We start from the raw sequence: 26718 nt of genomic DNA on the forward strand, positions 1-26718 counted from the left end.
TCATGCTGAAAAATGTCATATGTATACTCCAAAAATTACTTTCAAGAACTTTGTCAGTTCTGTATTGTTAAATGTCTAGACTATTTGATATTTGTCTATTATAAACAACAGTTATAAGCACCCTTGTGCTTACATTTTTATCCAACTATGCAATTATCTCTTTAGGATAATTCCTAGAAATTGGATTGGTAGGTCACGGGGTCTGCTCATTTTCCATTTTGATACACTGTGCTAAAATTCTCTTTGGGAAGGTTGTACCAATGTGTTAGGCCTCGCTGCTTCACATACTGGCCAACTAGTTTTGTTTGTCTTTTTCATCTTTGCCAATCTTACTGGCAATAAATGATATCTCTTTGATATTGTAATTCACGTTTCTTTGATTAGGAATGAAACTGAATGTTCTTTTCATATTTTAACTGGCTATCTATCTTTTTTAGCTTGTTCACTCAGGTCCTTGTCCATTTTTCAATTCGGTCTTTAATACACTGATTTGTGAGAGTCCTTCATATATATAAAGGATTTTAATCATTTTCCTGACATAGTGCAAATGTTCCTCCCAACTTTTTGTTTGTCTTTCCTTCTTGTTTATGGTCCTCTTTCTCTGTACGGAAACTTAGAGTTCATAGACACTCAAATTTATCAATATTCTGGGTTCTATGATTAGAATTCTGAGAATACACATCTCTTTTCTTCCGGTCCTTCTCTGGCCTTGTCTTTTTTGGGGGGAAAAGGTGCGCAAACTTTTTATTGAAATATGACATACATATACAAGTGGCCAAATCGTAAGTGTACAACTTAATCAATTTTCTCAAAGTGAAATGTATCCCAAAGTCTGACCCAGAAATCCCTGTTGTGCCCTCTTTCAGGCCATCATAGTATCGAAGTGTGAGGTTTAATGCAGGAAACAGCTTTATGATTTCCTATATGGCAGGCCAGTTGTCCTTACACTATTTATTTATTTAACTATTTATTTCATTTATTTACCTATATTTTTACTCATGGATTAGAAATGTCTGCTTTATATTCCCACAATCACTTGGTCTATTTCTAGCCTTGCTATTTTAGTCCATTGATCTGTGTGGTTTCGTCATTGTCATATTCTTTTCATTAATCAGATGGGGTTTATAGTACATTTTCAAAACGGGTTGTGTAAGCTCCACGTCATTGCTATTCTTTCTCAGATAAGATTTAGAATCATTTGTTTGCAATGTGCCTCCCTTGTCTGCCCAAATCCTATTAAGATGTTAATTGTTAGGTCATTAAATGTATCTGTTAATTTAGGAAAAATTGATTATTTTTCTTAGTGTTGTTGAAGAACAAGGTTCTTCTCTCCATTTGTTCAATGTTTCTTCTGTGTTCCTTGCTGGGATTTTATTGTTTTCTTCAAATAGATCCTGCACATCTTGTTAAGTTTATTCTTAGGCATTTTAAGGCTTTTCATTGTTACTGCAAATAGATGATTTTCTTTCATTATAACTTCTAGTCTAACATTCTAACTAGTTATTTGTATTTAGAGAGGCTATTAAGTTTTTTGTCTATTGATTTTCAAACCGCCTGCTTACTGAACTCATTCTGATGGGTTTTCATTTCAGTCTCTTTGAGTTTTTCAGGTTTATCATTGTATCTGTCCTGTGATTTCAATCTATCCCTCCGTGTGGAATCCTTCTGGTCAGCATTTTAATGTTAGGATTCCATAGCTGACAAACTGTACTGTGAACTCCATTGACTCACTCTTTCCTCTTCTTTCCAGTCAAACTATGTAAAAGAGTTCTTCCTCCTCACTGTCCTCATTTCCTTCCCCCCACTCACTCGTCCACCCGCTCCAACTGGCTGCAGCCTTCCTGACTCCAACAAAATGCTTGATAAGGTCTCTGTGAGCTCCATGTCTCTAAATCCAAATGTCGTTTTAACCCTCCATTTTGCGGGACCTCTCCTTCACATACAGTTCTGATGGTCACGCCCTCGTGCTCTGTCCCCTTCCTACGGCATCGTCACCTTGCATTTTGTGGTCTTCCTCCTGCATCTTCCACTTCTCTTTCTCAATCTCTCTGTGGTACACCTTCCTCTACTCTTTCTTTATTATTGAGGATTCTTTATTTTTTTATACAGCAGGTTCTTATTAGTTATCTATTTTATACAAATTAGTGTATGTATGTCAATCCCAATCTCCCAATTCATTCCCGCCCCCCCCCCACTGAGGATTCTTATTGCTCAATATTAGATCCTCATCTTTTCATATTTTACTCTCCACTTAGGTGATTTCACCTATTTTTATGATTTTCATCACCAACTATATGCTCATGACTCCCATCTTTATATCTCTAGTCTAGGCCTTTCTTCTGAGCTGTGATCCATACATCCATTCACCTCCTCAACATTTCTGCTTGAATGTCTCAAACTCACCTTAAATTCACCACGTCCAATATTAAAATCATGACATTTCTCCCTAGACCCACTCCTCTTCACAGTTTCCATCAGTGCATGGCATCACTACCCAACCTGGAACTGTCCTTTGCTGTTCCCTTCTCTCTCATCATCATAGCCAGTCCCCAAACCATGTGGATTTAACATCCTAATAATAGATGCTGAATCCTTAATCTTATCTCCTTTTCCACCACCAGCACCACTCTGGTTTGAACTACCATCACCTTTCCCTGGGTGGCTAAGGTAGCATCCTGCCTGGTCTCCTCTGTATGCTCTTACTCTCCTTCAACTCATTTTCCTCACCGCATCCGTGTGGATCTTACCTTGTTCCTGTGCTTAAACTCTTTATCATCTTGCCCTTGCCATTCCTCAACAATAAAGACCAAAATCCTCAACATGTACTATGGGGCTGTAGCAATGAGGCCCCCATCTTGTACTCTTACCTGCTTGTAAAATTTGAAATGCAGAAATGTGTAACTGAGAAAGGAATAATTTTCTGTAATGCTATCACCAGAGATAACCACCAGTGTATGCCTTAATGGTTTGGGGTATATTCTTCCAGATGCTTTTTTTTTTTTTTTAAGTTTAATTTTTATTTATTTATTTATTTATGGCTGTGTTGGGCCCTCGTTTCTGTGCGAGGGCTTTCTCTAGTTGCGGCGAGCGGGGGCCACTCTTCATCGCGGTGCACGGGCCTCTCACTGTCGCGGCCTCTCTTGTTGCAGAGCACAGGCTCCAGACGCGCAGGCTTAGTAGTTGTGGCTCACGGGCCCAGTTGCTCCGCGGCATGTGGGATCTTCCCAGACCAGGGCTCGAACCCGTGTCCCCTGCATTGGCAGGCAGATTCTCGACCACTGCGCCACCAGGGAAGCCCCTTCCAGATGCTTTTTTATGCATATATATTATGTCTCTCTTGGTATATCTGTTATTATCAGTAATATACCAGAGTTGTATGTGTGTATCTATAAACTTATTACATACATATTATACTAGAGGCTTGTAAATATGTAGATAGACTTACTTAATAAATGTCTACATCTATCTATATATCTACCTGTTATGGTCACCTGCAGAGACAGATGGAACTTCCCTCCACTCCTCCCCACCCCCCCCCAAAAATTGGGGGTCAGATGTCAAGACTGATGTCACATACACACACCAAGAGGGTATGAAAGGTTTATTGTTTAATTACATAGCTGAGCTCTCTGGGTGGGAAGGGTAGCCCTCTCAGGCAGATCCAAAATGGCCTGAGAGCAGGCAAGGAGATTGGCTGGGGTTTTCCTTGCGGCCAGATTTGTGGGTTTCCATGCTAGGGCAGGGGCTTGTGTGGTTTGAATCTCCTGCCAGTACCAAAGGATGAAGCATCCAGGCTTTCTTATCGGTTTGTTCAGAAATTGGGGTACAAGGGGAAGAGGGAAGGGTGAGGCTTAAAGGCTGTCAGCAGTCATTAAGCGGAGTCAGACTCCTCTTTACACTATGTATCCACGTGTGTGTGCGTACACATGTGGACAGGCCCATGTTCAGACATACACATACGCAAACCTGTCCATCCATCCGTCTATCCACACACACCTACATATATATCTACATATCGCAACTGCCTTTTCTCATTAATCATCATTTTATGTTAGTGTGTGGAGATCAACCTCATTCTCTTATGTAGGTGCATAGATTTCCATTGTAGGGATGTGTATAATTAGATAGCCATTACCTTGTTGATGAAGTTGTTTCTAATGTTATTTCCCTCTGCTTTTACAAACAACGGGGCACTGAACATCATGCACAACTTTGTAACTGTGCAACTATGTTAGTCATTGAGCTCTCTTATGTTCTGGATACTGTGAAAACCCAGGTCCCAGATTCTTTGACGTGACATTCTAGTGGAGAATAGACAAGGGACAAAGAGTTTGCTAACATGTTCCATATGATTACTGATATAAACACATATAAAACAGGGGAAGGAGATGGTGATGGGAGTGGTCTGCTATATAGGGTGGTTAGGGAGGGCCTCTACAATAGGGCAGAGTCATGTGGGAATGACCATGGAGTATGTCTAAGGAAAAGCATTCTTTTTTTCTTATTTTATAAATTTATTTATTGTATTTATTTTATTTTTGGCTGCATTGGGTCTTCGTTGCTGTGTGCGGGCTTTCTCTAGTTGCAGCGAGCGGGGGCTACTCTTCATTGCGGTGCACCGGCTTCTCATTGCGGTGCCTTCTCTCGTTGCGGAGCACGGGCCCTAGGCACGCGGGCTTTGGTAGTTGTGGCACGCGGGCTCAGTAGTTGTGACGCACTGGCCTAGTTGCTCTGCGGCATGTGGGATCTTCCCAGACCAGGGCTCGAACCTGTGTCCCCTGCATGGCAGGCGGATTCCTAACCACTGCACCACCAGGGAAGCCCAGGAAAAGCATTCTTATGTAGAAAAAGCCTACTGGATAATTTTGAGGTCAAAGGGTGTACGTATTTTAAATTACAATGGATCTTTTTAAAAAATTTATATACTCCTTGATATATTAATATTAACACACTCTTTTTTTTATTAATTAATTTATTTGTTTTTATTTTTGGGCTCTGTTGGGTCTTTGTTGCTGCGCACGGGCTTTCTCTAGTTGTGGCGAGCGGCGGCTACTCTTTGTTGCAGTGCGCGGGCTTCTTGTTGTCGTGGCTTCTCTTGTTGCAGAGCACAGGCTCTAGGCGTGGGATTCAGTAGTTGTGGCACAGGGGCTCAGTAGTTGTGGCTCACAGGCTATAGAGTGCAGACTCAGTAGTTGTGGCTCACTAGCTTAGTTTTTCTGTGGCATGTGGGATCTTCCCGGGCTAGGGATCGAACCCCTGTCCCCTGCATTGGCAGGCGGATTCTTAACCACTGCGCCAACAGGGAAGCCCTTAACACACTCTTAAACAAGCATCCCTGTTTCTTTCCATCATCACTAATAACCCCTTTTTTTAACCTTTTTTGATATGGTGGACAATAAATCATATCTCATCTTAATTTGTACTTTGTTATTAGTAAGGCTGAGCATCTTTCATCTGTTTATTATCCATTTGTATTTTTTTGGTAAACTGCTTATTTATGGGATTTGCTAAAATTTCTTCAGGCCATTAGCTATTTATTATTATACTACAGATATTTTTTCATTGTTCATGGTTTGCCTTATGATGTTAATATCAAAGTTTTTGGCATGCAAAATATAAATTTTTTTTGTAGTCAACTTACCAATTATTTTCACTTAAGGAGTTAGTGTTTTGGGTCATGCTTAATGGCCTTCATTAATCCATATTTCTAAAAATGTTTCTTAAACACTGAAAGTTCAAAGGCTTTCAATGTTTCATCTAAAACATTAAATTCTTCGATTTATTCACAATTTACTTATGCTTAAGACCTGAGGTAAAGGTCCAGCTTTAAAAAGCAACAAAACAAACTGATTTAATGAGCCTGATTCAATAAAGCCAAGAGAGAGAACTGGGGAACCAGAGGTCTTCAAGCCTTTTCAGCACTTTTCTTTGGCCAGGCAGAGGAAGAGGCTGCCGAGATTACTAGGAAGCTGGAGAAACAGGAGAAGAAACACCTGAAGAAGGAAAAGAAAAGGCTGGCTGCGATTGCCCCGGCACCTTCAGAAAGCAGCAGTAGGACCCTGGAAGAGTGTGAGGAGACAAGTGAAAGACCCAAAAAGAAGCAAAAGCCCCAGGAGGCTCCTCAGGAGAATGGAATGGAAGACCCATCTGTCTCCTTCTCCAAACCCCCCAAAAATAAATCTTTTTCCGAGGAGGAGCTGGTTAGTAGTGATCTTGAGGAAACAGCTGGCAGTGGAAGTCTTAGCAAGAAGAAGAAATCTTTCCCCAAAGAGGAACCAGTTAGTGACCCTGAAGAGTCAGGAAACAAGAGGTCCCCAGGCAAAAGAGGAAATTCTCTTCCAAGGAGGAGCCACTCAACAAGAGCAGCAGCTCCAAGAAAAAGAAAAAGCTCTGAAACCTTTCCCAGGAAAATTAGAATGGACATTTCCCTAGTAGGGCATAACTTGAGGACGTATTTCCCAACCCATCCCCTATAACTCAATAAAAACAAAAACAAAACAAAACAAGCAAACAAAGCAAGAAAACAGTGCTTAGCTGGTTGTTCCCAGGCCATTAATCATCCTTTTGTCTGGCTCCTCTCAGTTGATTTAACATGCCCCTATTATAAAACCAAATTTCCATAAATTCTTGGATCTATTTTGTGACTCATTGTTTTACTGATGTTTTGGCACTGATATCATATTGTTAATGATTGAAACTTTGTTTAGTGCCTCTTAGCCAAATAACCTCCCCAGATTCCCTCACCCGCACATGTTTTCAGAAGTGTCTTGATTTTTTTAGACATGTTAATGCTTTCAAATTAACTTTAGAATCAGTTTTCCCCCCAGATTGACTCAAAAATACTACTGGGATTTTGATTGAGAATCCATTAGAGTTACTACAGATTACTTTGAGAACCATTTTTTAAAACAATACTGCATTTTTCTAAGAACTAAACAAATTTATTCAATTTTTCATGTCCCTTAGTAGGGACATGAAAAATATCTTCATATATGTAATACATTTCTTAAGGTCATTCCTAAGTATTTTATTTGTGTTCCTATTTATCTGTGTCCAACAAAGTTAATATGCTGTATTTTCATTCCATTCAATGTTATTTTTTATTTTTCTTGAGACTTCTTTGACCTGTGGATTGTTTAGAAGTGTTTGGAGATTTTCCTGTCATCTTTATTTCTAGCTTTGATAGCATTTGAGTCAGAGAACACATTCTATAATTTCAATTCTTTTAAATCCTTTGAGGTTAATGTTATGGCCCAGAACGAGGTCTATCTTGGTGAATGTTCCACGGGCAGAAAAGAATGTGTATTCTGCTGTTGGTTGGGTGGGTGTTCTATAAATGTGTGTCATAAAGTTCTATATCCTGCTGATTTTCTGTCTAGTAGTTTGTCAATTGAGAGAGGGGTATTGAAGTCTCCAACTATATGTAGATTTGTTTCTCCTTTGTTTTTTCTGAAAGAATGTAATTTGAAGCTCTTTGGTGTATAAACCTTTAGGAGTGTTTTCTTGTTGGACTGAACCTTTTATCTTTGTCCCTGGTCTGGTCTGGGTTGATTTTTAGAAGTAGAGATTTACAGGTCTCTGTTTTTTGATACAGTGAATCTGGAGTGTGGCCTGCAAATATGCATTTTAACAAAATTCCCAGAAGATTTTCAGTGTTTTTGGTTTATTTGGTTTTTTTGGATATATACCCAGGAATGGAATTGCTGGGTCATATGGTAGTTCTCTTTTTAGTTTTCTGATAAATCTCCATACTGTTTTCCACAGTGGCTGCATTCTCACCAACAGTGCACAAAGGTTCCCTTTTCTCCACATCCTCGCCAACATGTTGTTTGTGTTCTTTTTGATTACAGTCATTCTGACAGGTGTGAGGTGATAGCTCATTGTAGTTTTGATTTGCATTTCCCTGACTAGCGATGTTGAGTACCTGCTAACATGCAGATGTGCCTGTTAGCCATCTGCATTTCCTCTTTGGCCGGATGATTTTTATAATTAGGTATTACTCAGAGTTCTTGCTTATAAACAGTAGAAATCGACTTTGGTTAACTTAGGCAGAAAGGAATTTATTTTTTATTTTTTTTAATTAATTTTATTTTTGGCCATGCTGTGCAGCATACAGGATCTTAGTTCCCTCAGCAGGGATTGAACCTGCGCCCCGTGCAGTGGAAGTGCGGAGTCTTAACCACTGGACTGCCAGGGACATCCCAGAAAGGAATTTATTGAAAGAATATCCAGTAACACTGACTTGATTGCTAGAGTCCTGCTAGGAAGCAGAGCCCTAAACCCCTCTAGGGAAGCCGAAGAAATGAAGGAATTGCTCTCCCTGATCCTAGTTGGTAGAGCACAAAGTTTTATGACCTGAACTTAACCATCAGGCTCTCACACCATTTCAGACTTTGAATCTGGTGCAAAGAATATGAAGTAGAGCTAGTTTGGAATTCAGCCTGGTGGTGGTGAGAATTTTGGTGTCGAAACAGAAGTGGCAGTAATGGCAGAATCTAGACACATGCCTAACTGTGGCATCATTTGGTCATGGTTCAGACTGCCTGGTCTCCTTTGGTTTCTACTCCTTTTCCCTTTTATCATCCTGGTTTCCCAAACTCCTGTTTGGCGAAAATTGTAACATATTTTATTTTGGGAGATTAAATCAGAAAATAATAACTATCACTTGCTAGGTCAACTACGAAATAGTAAATGTGGTTAATATCATGGGTTCTGTTTGCCTGACAAGTGGGATGATTTACTGTTTTAGAAGGCAAATAGGCGGACTTCCCTGGTGGTCCAGTGGTTAAGACTCTGCGCATCCAATGCAGGGGATGTGGGTTCGATCCCTGGTTGGGGAACTAAGAGCCCACATGCTGTGCGGTGCAGACAAAAAAAAAAAAAAAAGGTCAAGTAGGCCTTATACACAGGATGGGCTCTCAAATTGTGTATCTTAGGGGAACCTTAGCAGTGGTGACAGCAGTAGGGACCCGTTATGTGTCAGGGATCTATCTGTGACTTTGGACAAGTAGTCACTTAGCCCTTCCTTACTCTAGGATTATCTGTAAAGTGAAGACGTTGGACTAGACCAAAGACTAGACTGGTGTCTAGGTCTCCAACCTGCAATATTCTGTGACTCTAGAGAGCCTTGTTGTTCCTTAATCATTTCAGTTAACCATCCTTGTGAGATTAGTTGACAACTACCCTGTGCTTGGCTTTTTGCTAACTTTGGGCAAAGTCCTAGGGAAGCTGATGTGTGAGATGGAGTGTCTAAACCAGCGGTCCCCAACCTTTTTGGCACCAGGGACTGGTTTTGTGGAAGACAATTTTCCACGGATGGGGGTGTGGGTGGGGGAGATGCCTCAGGCGGTAATGCGAGCGATGGGGAGCGCAGATGAAGCTTCGCTCGCTTGCCCATCACTCACCTCTGGCTGTGCGGCCTGCTTCCTAACAGGCTGCGGACCGGTACCGGTCTGTGGCCCGGGGGTTGGGGACCCCTGGTCTAAACTAACCAGTATCAGGATGAGAATGGTGTCCATTTTTTCTACAGTAAGTTTTGATTGGTTGTGACCCATGAAGCATCATGAACACAGACAAGACATGTTATCATTTCAGAGACCATGAGATTACGTCTGTTCCCAAAAGACTTCCTCCTGTCAGAACTGAAGAGGGAAAGGAGACTTTTAGCAGAGGGGGTACTGCGGGAAAGGAGAGGGTTACAAGTTAAACAAGCTGAATTGGTATGGGAGAGGGGGTAGGAAAACAGGTAGCTCTCCCATCTTCCCCAGGTACTGGGTTGCTCTGGAGAAGCCTGAGGGGTGAATGCAGGGAGAAGTCTGACTTGGCCAGTGCATGTTAATGTCACTCGCAGCTCACGGAAGAGTCGCACAAAATTGCCTACAGTAGCTTGGCCCAAATAAATAATAGACCTAGGATGTCAGGAATGCACAAGTTACAGAACGGCTGCAAAGCCCTTTGTTTATGTATTTGGTGAAGTGAATTCTTATTTTCCCTTTAGCATAAAAATCAGTTTAAAAGTGACTGGGGCACAATCTATTTAGTCATTCCTTGTGCTTTGCAGGTTCTCGTGAGTGCATCATTTCTGGGAGCCTTGTGTCTTTTCTCATCTGTCTGTGCTGTGTGTGCCATTTCTGCATTTACTCTCCCTATTGAGACCAAAGGACGGGCCCTACAGGTAAGTGATGCAGGACTCTCTTAAGCATTCTCAACTAACACCTTTTGACCAAAGGAAATAAGCTTGGAGTACGGAAATTCTTTTAAGCAGAGGATGATGCCCACGTCTGTGCTAACACAATGGTGCATCTGTTTAGCGGGTTCCAGTAGAAAAACTGGGTATCCAGCATTCCTGCATATAACTTTGAGCAGCAAACCGATTATTCACTTCAAACCTTTCCTTCCTGTAAAAGTTGACTAACATGAATGATATTATTGACACCTCAGCTTTCTACCCTTCCCACTTTTCTATCTGTTTGTAAGCATTGCTGCAGAGCTAAATGTGGCCAGAGGATCAGAAACAGCTATTTGCATTGCCCTTAGGATCACAGGGTCATTACTGTTGGTCCAGCTACCTTTCCCCCAATTTTATCAGCTGCCTGTGGTAAGACTGGAGGCAAAAACTTCTGTGCTGGCCCAGTTGTCATCCAATACTAACAGACACAAAGTGCATAAAAAAGGGTGTCCCAAAAGTATAAGGTATGCTCCTGGGGGCAAAGTTGTATCAGAGATGGCCTCTCCTAGCCCCCTTAAGGTTGGCTCCATCTCAAAGTACAGCTGGTGGCTCTGTTGTTTCCCTGCCTTAAATGCAAAGCTTGTTGCTGGTATGCAAGGGTGTGTGTGTGTGTGTGTGTGTGCACATGCCCACATGGGAAAGGGGGAGAACAGCTGGGGTTAGCTGTACACGGTGGACCACTGAACAGCAGCGGGGTTAGGAGCACCAACCCTCCAGGCTGTCAAAAATGCCAGTATAACTTATAGTCAGCCTTTGGTATCCAGTTACTCGCATCTGTGGATTCAACCAACCACGGATCGTGGATTGTATAGTACCAGAGTATTTACAATTGGAAAAAAATCCATGTAAACGTGGACCTGCACAATTCAAACCCACGTTATTCAAGGGTTAACTGTAGTCTGATCTGAGCTGCCACATCTAAATGGGACTGTGAAGTCATCGTGCTTCTTTGGCTGAACGTGGCTTGCCTTCTCTCCCATATCCTATTTATAGTGGACCATGGACATTTGTTAATGTCTGTGAGTAGTTGGAAGGTATTTTTGAGTAAAGGCGGTGGGGGGGGGGTGGGAACAAAACCAAAAAACCCCCGATTTACACCAGTCTTAATGTTTTTTGCTTGCCCTAGATCCAAAATGTGTTATTCCATTTTCCCCCAACTTTTAATCTTTAAGGTAATACTCATTTTAATCACAGATTAGATAACCTGCTATATAATTATAAATTTAGGGCTTTGTTTAGATTCCTTACTTGTTTAGATGACCCATTCATTGAATACCTGAAGCCAGGGATTGAATTAGGTGATTCAAATGATTCCTTTTAATCTTAAATGAAAGGATTGTCACATGCTTCAAACAGATGAGGAAACTAAGGCAAAGGAAAGTTGAGTAACTTGTATAAAGGAACACACTACATACTGTCGGACTGGAATTTAAATTAGATTGCAAAATTAAGTGATGCTAAATCTTATGCTAATTTTCTGTGGTGGTGGCTTTTTTTTTTTTAAGTAAGTAGTAACAATACATATAAAATGAAACCTGGCTCATCTCACATGCTTTATGGATTTCCAATTCAAGCCCTAATCACTTACGAAGACCATTCCCTCTTCTGTTGACTGGGACTTGGTTTTAGGAGTGTAGTGAAATTATTTTGCATGTATGTTTACAAGACATTAATCAGTCCCTACCACTTTAACATGCGGATACAATAAATACAACTGTATGGGCATGTAGCCCTTGATGGCTCTGCCACACAATGGCTATATGTCTTTGGGCAAATCTTAAAAGGTGTCTGTGTGTATCTCAGTGTTGTGAGCACTTAACATATGAAACTATCTGGTGACTGATACAATAAAACTTCTAGAAATATTTAAAACATGCCCAAAAATTTAACTTTCAACAGCACAGACAGCATCCCTAATAATTTGGATGAACCAACCTGGTCAATAGTTTAATAGTAGTAATTCCACTTTAGAATGACTCTAAAAAGCTCTTTTATTTTGATGAACCCGGTAAATAATCAAAAAACTCTTGAAAGAAGTATTTATAATGTGACTTTTTTTCCTGAATGATGTCTGCATTGCACTAGAATAACTGAATTATAAAGGTACTATTGCACTGTCAGGTACACAAAGGTAAATGTTAGACCCTTAATTCCTTATAAGCGTATTAAAGAACCTTCTATTACTAGTTTTTAGTGCCAGATAGTTGAATATGGATAAGACTTTTAAAAAAATTAAATATATTATCTAATAAATTACTTCTTTTTCCAGCAACTTAAATGAATTAAATGAAGACCTGAAAACCTGTGTCTACCAAAGAAGAAAAATATATTTTCATCTTCACGAAGAGCTGTGGCACATTTAAAAACAAACACCTGGCTTGGGACTTGCCTGGTGGAACAGTGGTAAGAATCCGCCTGCCAATGCAGGGGACATGAGTTCAAGCCCTGGTCCGGGAAGATCCCACATGCTGTGGAGCAACTAAGCCCCTGTGCCACAACTACTGAAGCCTGTGCACCTACAACCCATGCTCCGCAACAAGAGAAGTCACCGCAATGAGAAGCCCGCGCACCGCAACGAAGAGTAGCCCCTGCTCGCTGCAGCTAGAGAAAGCCTGTGCACAGCAATGAAGACCCAACACAGCCAAAAATAAATAAATAAAATTTATAAAAAAATAAGTTAAAAAACTAAAAACACCTGATTTAATTTCAGTACACTACTTGGTAGTTAAGAAACTGATTATGTATTTTTGAAAAATAAGACACATGAGAATGCAGTAGGTTAGCTGTATATATTGTCTCAGGGAAGAGATCAATAGAGGACTTTTACAAAATATATAAGTTGGCAAAGTGTATCTAGGAGGGATGGGTAGGGGGAAGGTGGCTTTCCTTCCTTGGTGTCAAGTCTGTTCACGTTTATATGAATATGTAATAAATATCAGACAAAACATATAGTTGATATTCTCCCATGAGGTTTATAGCAAAAATTGGACTGAAATTTTGTATCTAAGACTTGAATTTGAGGTGGTATCATTAAGCCTTTCAAAACAAATAGAAGTCATCCAACCTGGAAGAAATGGACAAATTCTTAGAAAAGCACAACCTTCCAAGACTGAATCAGGAAGAAATAGAAAATATAAACAGACCAATCACAAGCACTGAAATTGAAACTGTGATTAAAAATCTTCCAACAAACAAAAGCCCAGGACCAGATGGCTTCACAGGTCAATTCTATCAAACATTTAGAGAAGAGCTAACACCTATCCTTCTCAATCTCTTCCAAAATATAGCAGAGGGAGGAACACTCCCAAACTCATTCTAGGAGGCCACCATCACCCTGATACCAAAACCAGACAAAGATGTCACAAAGAAAGAAAACTACAGGCCAATATCACTGATGAACATAGATGCAAAAATCCTCAACAAAATACTAGCAAACAGGATCCAACAGCACATTAAAAGGATCATACAACATGATCAACTGGGGTTTATCCCAGGAATGTAAGGATTCTTCAATATATGCAAATCAATCAATGTGATACACCATATTAACAAATTAAAGGAGAAAAACCATATGATCATCTCAATAGATGCAGAAAGGGCCTTCAACAAAATTCAACACCCATTTATGATAAAAACCCTCCAGAAAGTAGGCATAGACGGAACTTACCTCAACATAATAAAGCCTGTATATGACAAACTCAGAGCCATCATTGTTCTCAATGGTGAAAAACTGAAACCATTTCCACTAAGATCAGGAACAAGACAAGGTTGCCCACTCTCACCACTATTATTCAACATAGTTTTGGAAGTTTTAGCAATCAGAGAAGAAAAAGAAATAAAAGGAATCCAAATTGGAAAAGAAGAAGTAAAACTGTCACTGTTTGCAGATGACATGATACTATACATAGAGAATCCTAAAGATGCTACCAGAAAACTACTAGAGCTAATCAATGAATTTGGTAAAGTAGCAGGAAAAAAAATCAATGCACAGAAATCTCTTGCATTCCTACACACACAGATAATGAGATATCTGAAAGAGAAATTAAGGAAACCCTCCCATTTGCCATTGCAACAAAAAGAATAAAATACCTAGGAATAAACCTACCTAAGGAGACAAAAGACCTGTACGCAGAAAACTATAAGACCCTGATGAAAGAAATTAAAGATGATACAAACAGATGGAGAGATATACCATGTTCTTGGATTGGAAGAATCAACATTGTGAAAATGACCATACTACCCAAAGCAATCTACAGATTCAATGCAATCCCTATCAAACTACCAATGGCATTTTTCACAGAACTAGAACAAAAAATTGCACAATTTGTATGGAAGCACAAAAGACCCTGAATAGCCAAAGCAATCTTAAGAAAAATGGAGCTGGAGGAATCAGGCTCCCTGACTTCTGACTATACTACAAAGCTACAGTAATCAAGACAGTATGGTACTGGCACAAAAACAGAAATATAGATCAATGGAACAGGATAGAAAACCCAGAGATAAACCCACACACATATGGTCACCTTATCTTTGATAAAGGAGGCAAGAATGTACAATGGAGAAAAGACAGCCTCTTCAATAAGTGGTGCTGGGAAAACTGGACAGCCACATGTAAAAGAATGAAAGTAGAACACTCCCTAACACCATACACAAAAATAAACTCAAAATGGACTAAAGACCTAAATGTAAGGCCAGACACTATCAAACTCTTAGAGGAAAACATAGGCAGAACACTCTGACATAAATCACAGCAAGATCCTTTTTGACCCACCTCCTAGAGAAATGGAAATAAAAACAAACAAATGGGACCTAATGAAACTTAAAAGCTTTTGCACAGCAAAGGAAACCATAAACAAGACGAAAAGAAAACCCTCAGAATGGGAGAAAATATTTGCAAATGAAGCAACTGACAAAGGATTAATCTCCAAGATATACAAGCACCTCATGCAGTTCAATATCAAAAAGAAAACCCAATCCAAAAATGGGCAGAAGACCTAAATAGACATTTCTCCAAAGAAGATATACAGATTGCCAACAAACACATGAAAGGATGCTCAACATCACTGATCATTAGAGAAATGCAAATCAAAACTACAATGAGGTATCACCTCATGCCAATCAGAATGGCCATCATCAAAAAATCTACAAACAATAAATGCTGGAGAAGGTGTGGAGAAAAGGGAACCCTCTTGCACTGTTGGTGGAAATGTAAATTGATACAGCCATTATGGAGAACAGTATGGAGGTTCCTTAAAAAAACTAAAAATAGAACTACCATACATCCCAGCAATCCCACTTCTGGGCATATACCCTGATAAAACCATAATTCAAAAAGAGACATGTACCACAATGTTCACTGCAGCACTATTTACAATAGCCAGGACATGGAAGCAACCTGTGTCCATCAACAGATGAATGGATAAAGAAGATGTGGCCCATATATACAATGGAATATTACTCAGCCATAAAAGGAAACAAAATTGAGTTATTTGTAGTGAGGTGGATGGACCTAGAGTCTGTCATACAGTGTGAAGTAAGCCAATAAGAGGAAAACAAATACTGTATGCTAATGCATATATATGGAATGTTAAAAAAAAAAAAAAGTTCTGAAGAACCTAGGGGCAGGACAGGAATAAAGACACAGACATAGAGACTGGCCTTGAGGATATGGGGAGGGGGAAGGGTAAACTGGGACGAAGTGAGAGAGTGGCACTGACAACATATACACTACCAAATGTAAAATAAATAGCTAGTGGGAAGCAGCCGCATAGCACAGGGAGATCAGCTCAGTGCTTTGTGACCACCTAGCGGGATGGGATAGGGAGGGTGGGAGGGAGACGCAAGAGGGAGGGGATATGGGGATATACGTATACATATAGCTGATTCACTGTTATACAGCAGAAACTAACACAACACTGTAAAGCAATTATACTCCGATAAAGATGTTTAAAAAAACCAAAAAAACAAATAGAAGTCATCAATCACAATTAAAATTAGAATACTTAAATTGTGACCTCCATACTTTATAATGAAATTGCTTATTCATAAAATAATATGCTTAAACTCATTGCAGTTTTGTATATAATAACCAAAGAAGCTGGGAATAAAGTAATTTTTTCCCAGAGAATGTCTCTGTTTCTACTGTAATTTCATTAATTTTATAGGGGAAATCTGATTCCCAAGATGCAATAAAAAAAAATTAGAGTACAGCAAGCTTTTCTACCTTGTGTAATCATATGCCCTTTGTTGAGCAACCACTTGCATGCATGATATCATACCTGTTCACACAGGTATGCTGTGGAAGAAAAATACCCAAGGTTTTACATTTAGATTTAGTCTTTTATTGCTGTTTGGGCTTATTGTAGAGACTTCTGAAATTGGGATCCCAAAGACTTGAGTCACCTACTTCTTCCCCTAACTCCTTCCACTCCCATTTTGCAGTGGAAAGAAAAAGAATTTGCTGCTACCATGATGAAGTGTCCCTGGACTAGCAAACTAAGTGTGTGACAGGTTTATACTCCTGCTTCAGTAGGGGTGCAAATCATTCCTATTTGAACTACAGGCACAAATGGCTTAAAGTCGGGAAAGCTTTTGTATAAAGGGCCAGAGTAAACACTACAGACTTTGAGCTACATATGGTCTCTGTCAACAGCCCCCGCCAGCCTTTAGAAATGTAAACAACATTATTAGCTCTCAGGCTGTATAAAAGTAGGCCATAGGTTGAATTTGTCTAACAGGCCATAGTTTTGTTAAAATAAGTTGTAGGCCCAAGATGGGGCCACTCTTGCCTGGGTGCCGCCTCAGCAAACCAAAATTTAAATAACCTTCATGTCCCTGTAAATGCTCCGCTTGACCAGAAACACAGTATATCCAGTTGGCCAAACACCAAGCCAACTTTGGGCTCTCTACTCACCTCTTTGTTCCTTATTCTTCATCCTCCCGCCTTCAGCCCCCCTTTGCAGTTCTTTGAGCCCTTGCAAATGGAGAGTGCCTGCTTCATCAAGTGTCAGTTTGCTTGGACTGCCTAAATTGTCTTTGATCATCTTTAAGTCTCTGGTGATGAAGATGGAATCCAAAGCTGACTGCTTACGGCCTGTGGGACAAGATGCACAGGCGAACGACCCACTGAACCCTTTGCATTCGCTGTTTCCTCATCAACACCGAGGGCAAGCCACTTTTGGATTTGAGCCTCTGATCCCCCACACACAGCTCTGATCCAAACCAACTTTATGTGAGGAAAAACAAAGTGTATTCACAACACACACACACACACACACACACACACGTATATATATATTTCCCAGAAAAGTTCCAGGACGGCTATATTGGGAGCCTACAATGGGTGGCAGCAATTAGGGGATGCATAAAGATAAGTCCACAGCATAAAGCATGGGGAGACTTGGAAAACTAAAACAAGAAATGAGTACTATTTGGACTAATGGCACAACAAAATCTAAGTAGCACAAGTCACACTATTAAAGTCATTAGGGCGACTGCCACTTTCATAAAGAAATCTTCTCATTTAAAGATTAAATAGACCAATTGCTAATGGGAATCTTGAAGCCAAAGCTGCAAAATTGGTGGGCATGGATCAAACACTTAAAAGATGTTAAAGCACTCGCCGCCTAAATCTAAGACTCCTGTGCTAAGTTGGTCATGCAATGGGTTACATTGACACTGGGCCACCTGACAACCTCAAGAAAAATTCTGTGCAACAAAGTACACAGTAAAATACCACAAAATCCCCAACCTAGCAGTACACCTCTCTTAGGTATTAATTTGGTTCTCAAACATCCAATGCTTACCTAAGAATCGGGATCCTCGAGTTTCAAAGAATTGAGCACTCCACCTTCTGGCACACCTGCTTATTTTGTCTAATAATTGTGGTCCTGGAAGCTGTAGACATCTACAAAAATGGCAAATCTCACTAAGACAACCTAGCATTACAATGGCTATCATGGGGAACATTCCAATTAGACATATTGTTTAAGAACCACACTTGAAAGTAAGTGTTTCCAAATCAACCAGAATGGGACACCTATTTTAACTGGTATGCATTAGATTCCAAAAGGCTTCAAAATTCCAAAACAACTTCATTGAAAGATTCAACGCAAAAGGCTAATGAAAAATTAAAGAACGAAACAAGACGATAAGACCGATGTTAACTCCTAAAACTCCCCTCTATTTTCCTTTACCCAAGTACTCACTGTCTACTAATCCTCTTACCTGAATTGCCTTTCCATTCTGAAGAGACAAGACCAAAATCAAAAATTCATCAAGTTGGTTTTAAAATTGCAACAGCTCCAAGGCCAGAAACCTAAGATAATAATACCCACCCCCCTCCCCTGAACTTGAATACCCCCCGTATCTACTCTCAAAGGACGGCCCTTATGTGGGCCCCTCCCAGGGTTGATGGGACTCTGAAGGATTCTGATAAACTCCTATCAGTTATTCCCTTAAACAGCCAAGTGGAAACTAAAATTAAAACTAATGGAAAACCTTGTCAAATTCTGGTAGATACCAGAACTTACACTCTTCACTGTAAACTCCACTCTCTGGAGTCTGTAGAATGGGATTCTGGGGAAACTGGCAGAAGCCAGCCGAAAGTGAGAATTCCTACCAAAGTCAGCTCTTCCTGATCCCTGTAGCTGCTGGTCAAGAGAGAAATTTCACGCCCTTCCTTTTCCAAATTCAGACTCTTGGGAATTTGATTTTGGGAACTCATTGGTTATTGATCCTTTCTCTCCCAGGGATAGCTATTGCCTTCTTGTCTTGTGTCCTGAGAACTTGGCTTGGCTTTCTGCCTGCTGGCACATGCAGGTTGTTGGTTCTTAGGTATGGAGGCAGCTCAACCATCAGGCCCCAAAATATGGTTGGACAGAAATGTGGGTTGTATCCCATTTGCAGTCTATCAACTGTTGCCAGCTCTCAGAGGAATTGTCCAAGCATTTCATTCTTTTGGCTATCTTTGGGAGTGGCTCTACATCTTGGGAGGGTAGTATATTTTGGTGTTGTTCAGTACTGCCAGGAATAGTTACTGTTTGTCCAGTCTGAAACTTGATATTTGAAAGAAATTTTTTTTTTTTAAAGTAACTTTATGGTCAGAAGTTGGCTGAACTAGAAGCTGATATTCAGAGCCAGACAGAAACTTTTTAGGCTTTCTCCCCTCCCCCACCCCCAAGCTAAAAATAAAACTATGTACCCAGAGGGGAGAAAAAAATATTCCAAACAACTCTAAATCTAGAACATAGGAATCTTTTAATTTTTATCTTAGTTGAAGATCTTCTCCCTGATATAAAGAAGCAAATTGAAGATAAAGTAGATGGTCAAGAGGATGATCAAAAGGTGGTACTAGGCCCATTCTAGGCCCAAGACAAAGCAACTCCTGCTGGGGGTGCCACCTAGGCAAGCCAAAACTTAATAACTATGCTCTGCTTGACCAGAAACGCTGTATATCGTCAGCCAATCACCAAATACCAAGCAAACTCTGGTCTCTGTACTTACTTCCTTGTTCCTTATTCTTTACCCCATAAAAACTTCCTGCCTTCCACCCCATTTTGCTGTTCTCTGAACCCCTGCAACTGGAGACTGCCCTCTTCATGAAATGTTAAATAAAGTTTGTTTGGATTACCTAAATTGTCATCTTTAATCATTTTAAATAGTTTGCAGACCTGTCTTAGTCTAGTTATTAGAAAGTCTTAGGCTAAAATATTTTTGATGCAAAGATGTCTAGGCTACACATGTAGGCTTAGCTAAACAACCCATGACAAACTGTAATTCAAAACCCCAAAGCTGACGTTGGCAGCAATTTATAATTAAAACCAAAGGATAGCAGTGATTGAAAACCACAGTCAACCACTGATAAAACTGATGCTTAAGCACCTTCCCAAGGATTTCAGGAACTATCAATACCTGTGGAGGTATCCAGGCTTAAGATACTTTACAATGTTGTTTAGCACTGTCTAGTACCCAGGCTTCCTAGAAGACACTATATTAGTCTACAGCAAATTTTATCAACATAATTTAATTCAAACATTAAATTTCAGAAATCCTTTATAAACTCATATATATTGCTTACCTTAATAATATCAGGCACTAGTAGAAATGGAAGTCAACAAATTTTCAGTCATTTACTTGTAAGAACTTTTTTTGGATTGGTTTCACAGCCCACTAAAAGACAATACTGGTTGACATACAACCCAGCAATCCCACTACTGGGCATATACCCTGAGAAAACCATAATTCAAAAAGAGTCATGTACCACAATGTTCATTGCAGCACTATTTACAATAGCCAGGACATGGAAGCAACCTAAGTGTCCATCAACAGATGAATGGGTAAAGAAGATGTGGCACATACATACAATGGAATGTTACTCAGACATTAAAAAGATACGAAATTGGGTTATTTGTATTGAGGGGGATGGACCTAGAGTCTGTCATACAGAGTGAAGTCAGTCAGAAAAAGAAAAACAAATACCGTATGCTAACACATATATATGGAATAAAAAAAAAAAAATGGTTCTGATGAACCTAAGGGCAGAACAGAAATAAAGACACAGACGTAGAGAATGGACTTGAGGACACGGGGAGGGGGAAGGGTAAGCTGGGATGAAGTGAGAGAGTAGCATTGACATACATACAGTACCAAATGTAAAATAGATAGCTAGTGGGAAGCAGCCGCATAGCACAGGGAGATCAGCTCGGTGCTTTGCAACCACCTAGAGGGGTGGGATATGGAGGGTGGGAGGGAGATGCAAGAGGGAGGGGATATAGGGATATATGTATGCATATAGCTGATTCACTTTGTTATACAGCAGAAACTAACACAACATTGTAAAGCAATTACACTCCAATAAAGATGTTAAAAAAAAAAAAGACAATACTGGTTGAGGTATTAAAAACAGTAACAACTGGAATCTCTATACAAGCATATTTTGCTTTCTGCAATAGGATAGAGGTGGAATTTGTCTGAATCTACAGTTTTATGTATAGAAGGGAATTTGATTTCTGTCTCTTCAGAGCACAGTCTACAGTGGCAAAAAGAAAAACAATCCTCCTGTAAAATGAACGTCAAAACCTTTATTTTGGACTTTTTGTATCTTGGGCTTTCTTAACATACACCCTCATCAGTAAATGCCTTAAACAATCAGATTAGAGAACCAGCATCATTGCCAAAGCATGGGACCTGGTGGCTCACTGAGCTTGTTGTCTTTCCTCCTCTTTCCTATTAAGAACGCCCTGATTTTCTTTGGGAAAATGTCACTTCTCAAATCAGTACATTCCCCTTCCAAGGCTGAGATATTTGTTTAACCCTGGTTGATCCTTATATTCTATCCCCTCCCCTCAATGAGAACCAGGCTTCAGCCACTGTTTTCTGACTGAATTTTCTGGCTCACTTGTCTTGGATTAAAGGCAGTAGAGGACATGGGTAAAGAATTCACATTCACAAGTATGCTCATATATGGCAGACGATATTAAAATAGCCTTTCTTCCACACCACATTTGAAAATGTGGGAAAGATAGAATTTTGCTAAATGTTTAACTTGTAACTTCTAAGGAAGGATTTTTTTTCTAGGACTCAAATTAGGACTATTATTCTAGTTAAAAACACATATAAGAATCAAAGAGAAGGCTTTTCCCACCCCCATCAATGTAAGATCCAGAAAATATTCAAAACGGAGTTTTTAAAATAGTTGTAATATCTGAGAATCAGAACTTTCCAAACTTTATAGGTGAAATTAACATAGGCAAACTTTTAAAGTGACTTGTAAATTCCCCACTTTTTGTGTCCTCCCCTTACCAACCCCCCCAAGTCCCGCCTCTTCCAATAGGTTTCAGACAAGTAGAATTTTTCATGGCATCTTTGGTTCTCCTTTCATGGGGGTGGGACTCCTCGACTGAATATATCTATCACCCTCTTCCTTCCTGTTTGCTAAATTAATTTTTAGCTTATTTAAAGCTGGTGAAATCCATGTGTTAGAGTTTTTACAAAAAGTTTTCCTATTATTTTATGGACTAGTAGATCATCCCTATATGTATTGATTTTATAGAGGAACATACGAAGGCAGTAATGGAGACCCGAACTAGTTAATATTCTACTGCATGACATACAGTAATTTTTCCATTAAAGATACCTTGTTTAAAAAAAAAAAAAAAAGATACCTTGTTGTGGTAAAATATTCACAGTAAAAATTCATCAAAGCTGATTTTTATTAAAATCAAAGCACCAGTTGACTCCCCCAAATTAAAAACAACAACGAAGACTACTGTCTCAGATACCCTTCACAATAAGCGAAACCTTCATGGGCAGAGAAATCTGTGATCTGATTGGCTAGCATTATTCTCACTCAAGAGCATGAGCCACCAACCTGTGAATTTTAGTAAATTCACACCAGAGACGAAGGGGCAATATAAATAAAAAGACACGAACTCTTAACTTACACGAGGTTATACAATACTTTAAAAAATATGTATGTGCATGGTTATTTAAAATGAGGGCCTCTATTTCAATAATTGGATGGTTGAACTCATGGTTATGTCCATAATTTTAATGGTCAATCAGATCACTCAATTTCTCTCATTCATAACAGATACAGATAAACAGAAAATAAATACATCTTCTATTTAAACCTAAAAACCTTTTGCTTCAGTGCAGTCACCTACTGTTGGGATTCACATTCATTTGTAGATCAGGCCTCAACAAAAGGAGGAGTTCCTCCTTTCATTGTCTAACGAGTCTCTCCACGGAACCCCAATTTAAAAGTTTAAACACTGTAACAGCATAGAAAATTGAAATGCAAATTCATAAATGGAGCAATCGGCTATATACTCACCCTTTGGACTGTGGAGTGAATCTTTTTGAAAGCATTCCTAAGTTGTATTACATCTACACTACTGTGCAGTAGTAAAATGTGGAGCCTATTCTTTAGCTTGGAAAAGAAAGTAAAGCTACCAAGGAAAGAGGACATTTTCCTCTCAGGACCTTCCAATTTCCTACGCTTCCATTCAGAAAAGACAAGCAGGGCCTGTTAATTCAAAGGACAAAATAACTGCATTGCCAGGTGCTGATGTACAATAGTATTTTGAATTTAATATGGTATACATTATCCATTTATACTTCTACCAAAGCCATGTTAAGTCACTAACTGTGTACTGGGTTTCCTTTTTGCTGGAAAGATCAGATGCTTGGCACCTGGGAAAGCTTTCGATGAGTTTCCCAGGATTGAGTATATTCTAGCTGCCACATGGCCTGCTCATCATGTGATCCCATTCAGCATTGGGGGTCTTGCAGATATGACATGAGGCTATTGGTTCTAAATCCAGAGGGTAATCTCCTGGAGTTTTCGATCAGAGGTAAACACTGGAGTTTTTTAAGTTTAGGTCAAGGTTGCTTGAGTGGCACTGACCTTTTGAAAGGAATTCTCTCCAAATGGGCATGAGGTATAGTTAGGCTCATCTTATAGCTTACTACTATTATAATTTAAGGACTACTTTGCTGGGATCCACCTGGACACACAGGCACCTGTTAATAAGGTCGTAGGACTTTAATTTTAAGACCATTAAGAAAATGTTATTTGGAGAAACACTTTTAGTATATATTATGTATGATTACAGGAAAGATGGTTTTCAAGTGCCTTTCATTCCGCAAAAAAATGATAAAGGTGAAAGAAAAATATTGTTTGAAAAGATTAATATGGCACTGAATAATAACAGTGAAAATTTGGGGTACATTAGTAGAAATTCTGGCTCAGATGCATTTACAAAATTATAATTTTTCTCTCTTAAGTGCTACTTCCCTTTGTGATCATCCTCAAAATTTACCTGTGGTGCCCTGCTTTAACTCAGGAGACAAGTATCGAAGAAAAAACTATCGTAAGAATTGTATTCTAAGATAAAAACAATAAACTTATTAGGAAAAGTTCCACGGCTGCTGTGCTAAAAATGCTGGAGCAAAAGAAGACAATTGGTGGTATATGCACTATTATCAAAATTTGTTCAAGTCTTTGGAGAACAAATGTCAAACACATGTTCAAAACAATACAACAACAACAACAACTACCCTGAAACACATATTTGGAAAAGTGATTAAGACTTTTTAACCTTTAGTACATAACTGACATACTATGGACTAAACCTAAGTCTACACAGAAAGTGAGATGCTCTTGCCAGTAAGTTCTTTTCTCATTTTATCTTTAGCAGTATCTGAAACCCAATGACTTAGCCACAGGATATTTTCAAATTGTCCATCTTAAGAACTAATGCCATGTGGATACAAGCAAATCCTCTAGGTTTAATTCATGGGAGATGACACTATCCAAAGGATAAAGTTCTTTCAAGTCAGCTATATTTTTATTCTATCAGCCTAGAGAGGAAAATTTCCTCAGCCAATTAATGTTTTATAAATAAAGGTTTACTTTGGCAAACTAAAAAAGTTCACATATAAATATACTGTCAAATGTTAGATTAGCAAATGGCACAATAATTTTCTTCTATCTTAACCTAGTTTCCTTCTCTGATACTGAACAACAAGTAAAAGGAATAAATGAAAGTCAGTAAACTAGCTAGGTCTGACCCATTAAGAATATGTTTGCCCTCAGAAGGTAGGTCTTTTGTATCTCTATCAGGAGAATGAAAATGAAGTCCAGAATTAAGTCAGATGAAAGATTCAGTTTGAGGTTCTGACTCTGAAGAATGGGAAATAGATGCTTCAGAAAAAATTGTACATTTCACTCTAATTTCCTCCAGTTGCCTGCTCCCAAATTCCACAACACATTTCATTCCAATTTATGAAGACAGATGAAAACCACAAAAACTGGTCCCTTTCAGGGGAATTTATATTTAATGCCCAATAGGGTATACGCTGAAGAATCCTTACATCAAATACGGCACACACTGCTGTATTGCATATTCTGGATAGCTCCACTAAAAGCCATACTGCAAACAATGAGTCTTGTTATAAAAGGATCACCTGCACAGTTAAAAAGCAAACAACAAACCACACATAGACACACAGCAAAACCAAACGAGTACACTTACTTCCTCAGTGGAAGGTAGGTTTAGAAATGTACGAAAAATGGGCTTGAAAACCTGCTATACCAAACACACCTCTATAGACAAGAAAAAAACAAAAACAAAAATCAAACATCTGTTTTCCTTTTTCTTTAATACAATTGCCATCTTACATGATATACTATTAGGTGCCTTCTTAATAGCATCTAATCTACTTTTTCGTTGCACCAGGGGGCATCCTAGGATAGAACTCTTATTACCACTCATACTCATTGGAGTACTGCTCTTATGTACAGTACACCTAACTCATGGTTGGTCCATAGTTAATGAGTAGTGGTATTTTCTAAAAATGGATTAACGCACGCATCCAAACCACATTAAATTTTCAACTTAGAGTTCATACAAAGTCTATTTCCTTTCTATAGTTGCTATCACTCCAGACTGCAGTTTGAAATCCAATAAGTGGGGAGAATGTCTTTTTATTCTGTTGTTGATGCTTCTTCCTTTCTTCCTTTCTCCTTCCTTCCTCCCTCTTTTTCTTTCTTTCTTAATAAGAAGGTTAAAAGAAATGGGTTATTAAGGAAATCAGAGTCTAGTAAACATTGAAAACTTAAAGTGGTCACAAGCTCTTCTTGGTAATGATGTTAAATTACTGACAAAATGTTTTTTGAAAACAAAAAAAATCTAAAAACCAGCACACGCCAGTGGTGTTGCTTATTTAAGCAACTGGCGTTCCTCTATGCTTTTGAGGCGTTTCTTCCGGGGCTGTACAAAGTCATCATCTGAGTCATCACTAAATTTATTATCTTCTGATTCATTCCTGAATTCTACTTTAGGAAACCGTTTTTCTGGATAAAGGTTCTTCAGAAGTTCTTCAAAATAGCTTTCAAGTTTTATACCAGCATTGGCTACTTCTGAATCAGGCTGTTGAATAAAAATAAAAATATGAATTAAAAAGAATTTTTAGATGGTCAATAAAGTCGTGGATTTCTCACATTTTTGTTCCCTTCTAACTGAAGATTATGAGTATCAGTGGATTGTTTGGGAAACAATGTTTATGTATAGCTTTGATATAAAGTAAACAAAAGTCTGGGGCTAGACAAAATCTAGAGAAGATCAGATAAGAAGTAAATAAAAGGCTTTGACTCATCTGGATTACCAAAGAGATATCACAGAGATGCCATAACCAGAGAATCATCTGACAGGTATTTTTAGAACAAATTAAATGAAACGTGGAACTCTGGAATGAGTAGCCAATACAAAGGACAAACTATCAACAAAAGGCTGTAAGTCTAATAGATGTTTAGATAAACTAACAGATGATAACGTTTTTGAGAAAATTCTTAATTAGGAACTATCTAAACCACATTCTTAATATTTTAATATCAACATCACGAAGACTAAAGTCTGGTGAAGTGCCGTATTTCAAGAAATAAAGGTGCTTCTGGGTTAGATAAAAATATTTCCTAAATTGTTTTC

The 26718-nt window shown here is 39.1% G+C and overlaps 2 protein-coding genes across 3 annotated transcripts in view; one reads left to right on the top strand and one right to left on the bottom strand.

Moving 5' to 3' along the window:
* The window catches only part of SVOPL (SVOP like), a 73296-nt gene extending 60687 nt beyond the window's left edge, over positions 1 to 12609 (top strand). Inside the window, exons 15-16 of the mRNA XM_007177090.2 lie at positions 10061 to 10174; positions 12498 to 12609. Of these exons, the coding sequence (XP_007177152.2) occupies positions 10061 to 10174; positions 12498 to 12509 (126 nt within the window). The 3' untranslated portion in view covers positions 12510 to 12609. The remainder of the gene's footprint in view (positions 1 to 10060; positions 10175 to 12497) is intronic.
* A 9817-nt stretch (positions 12610 to 22426) lies between these two features.
* TRIM24 (tripartite motif containing 24) overlaps positions 22427 to 26718 on the bottom strand; it is a 98824-nt gene continuing 94532 nt past the window's right edge. For both annotated transcript variants that reach the window (XM_057550135.1, XM_057550134.1), the window contains exon 19: positions 22427 to 26163. In XM_057550135.1, coding sequence (XP_057406118.1) covers positions 25954 to 26163 — 210 coding nt within the window. In that variant the 3' untranslated portion in view covers positions 22427 to 25953. The remainder of the gene's footprint in view (positions 26164 to 26718) is intronic.

Source organism: Balaenoptera acutorostrata, chromosome 7 (genome assembly GCF_949987535.1).
Source record: "Balaenoptera acutorostrata chromosome 7, mBalAcu1.1, whole genome shotgun sequence".
NCBI classification, from domain to species: domain Eukaryota; kingdom Metazoa; phylum Chordata; class Mammalia; order Artiodactyla; family Balaenopteridae; genus Balaenoptera; species Balaenoptera acutorostrata.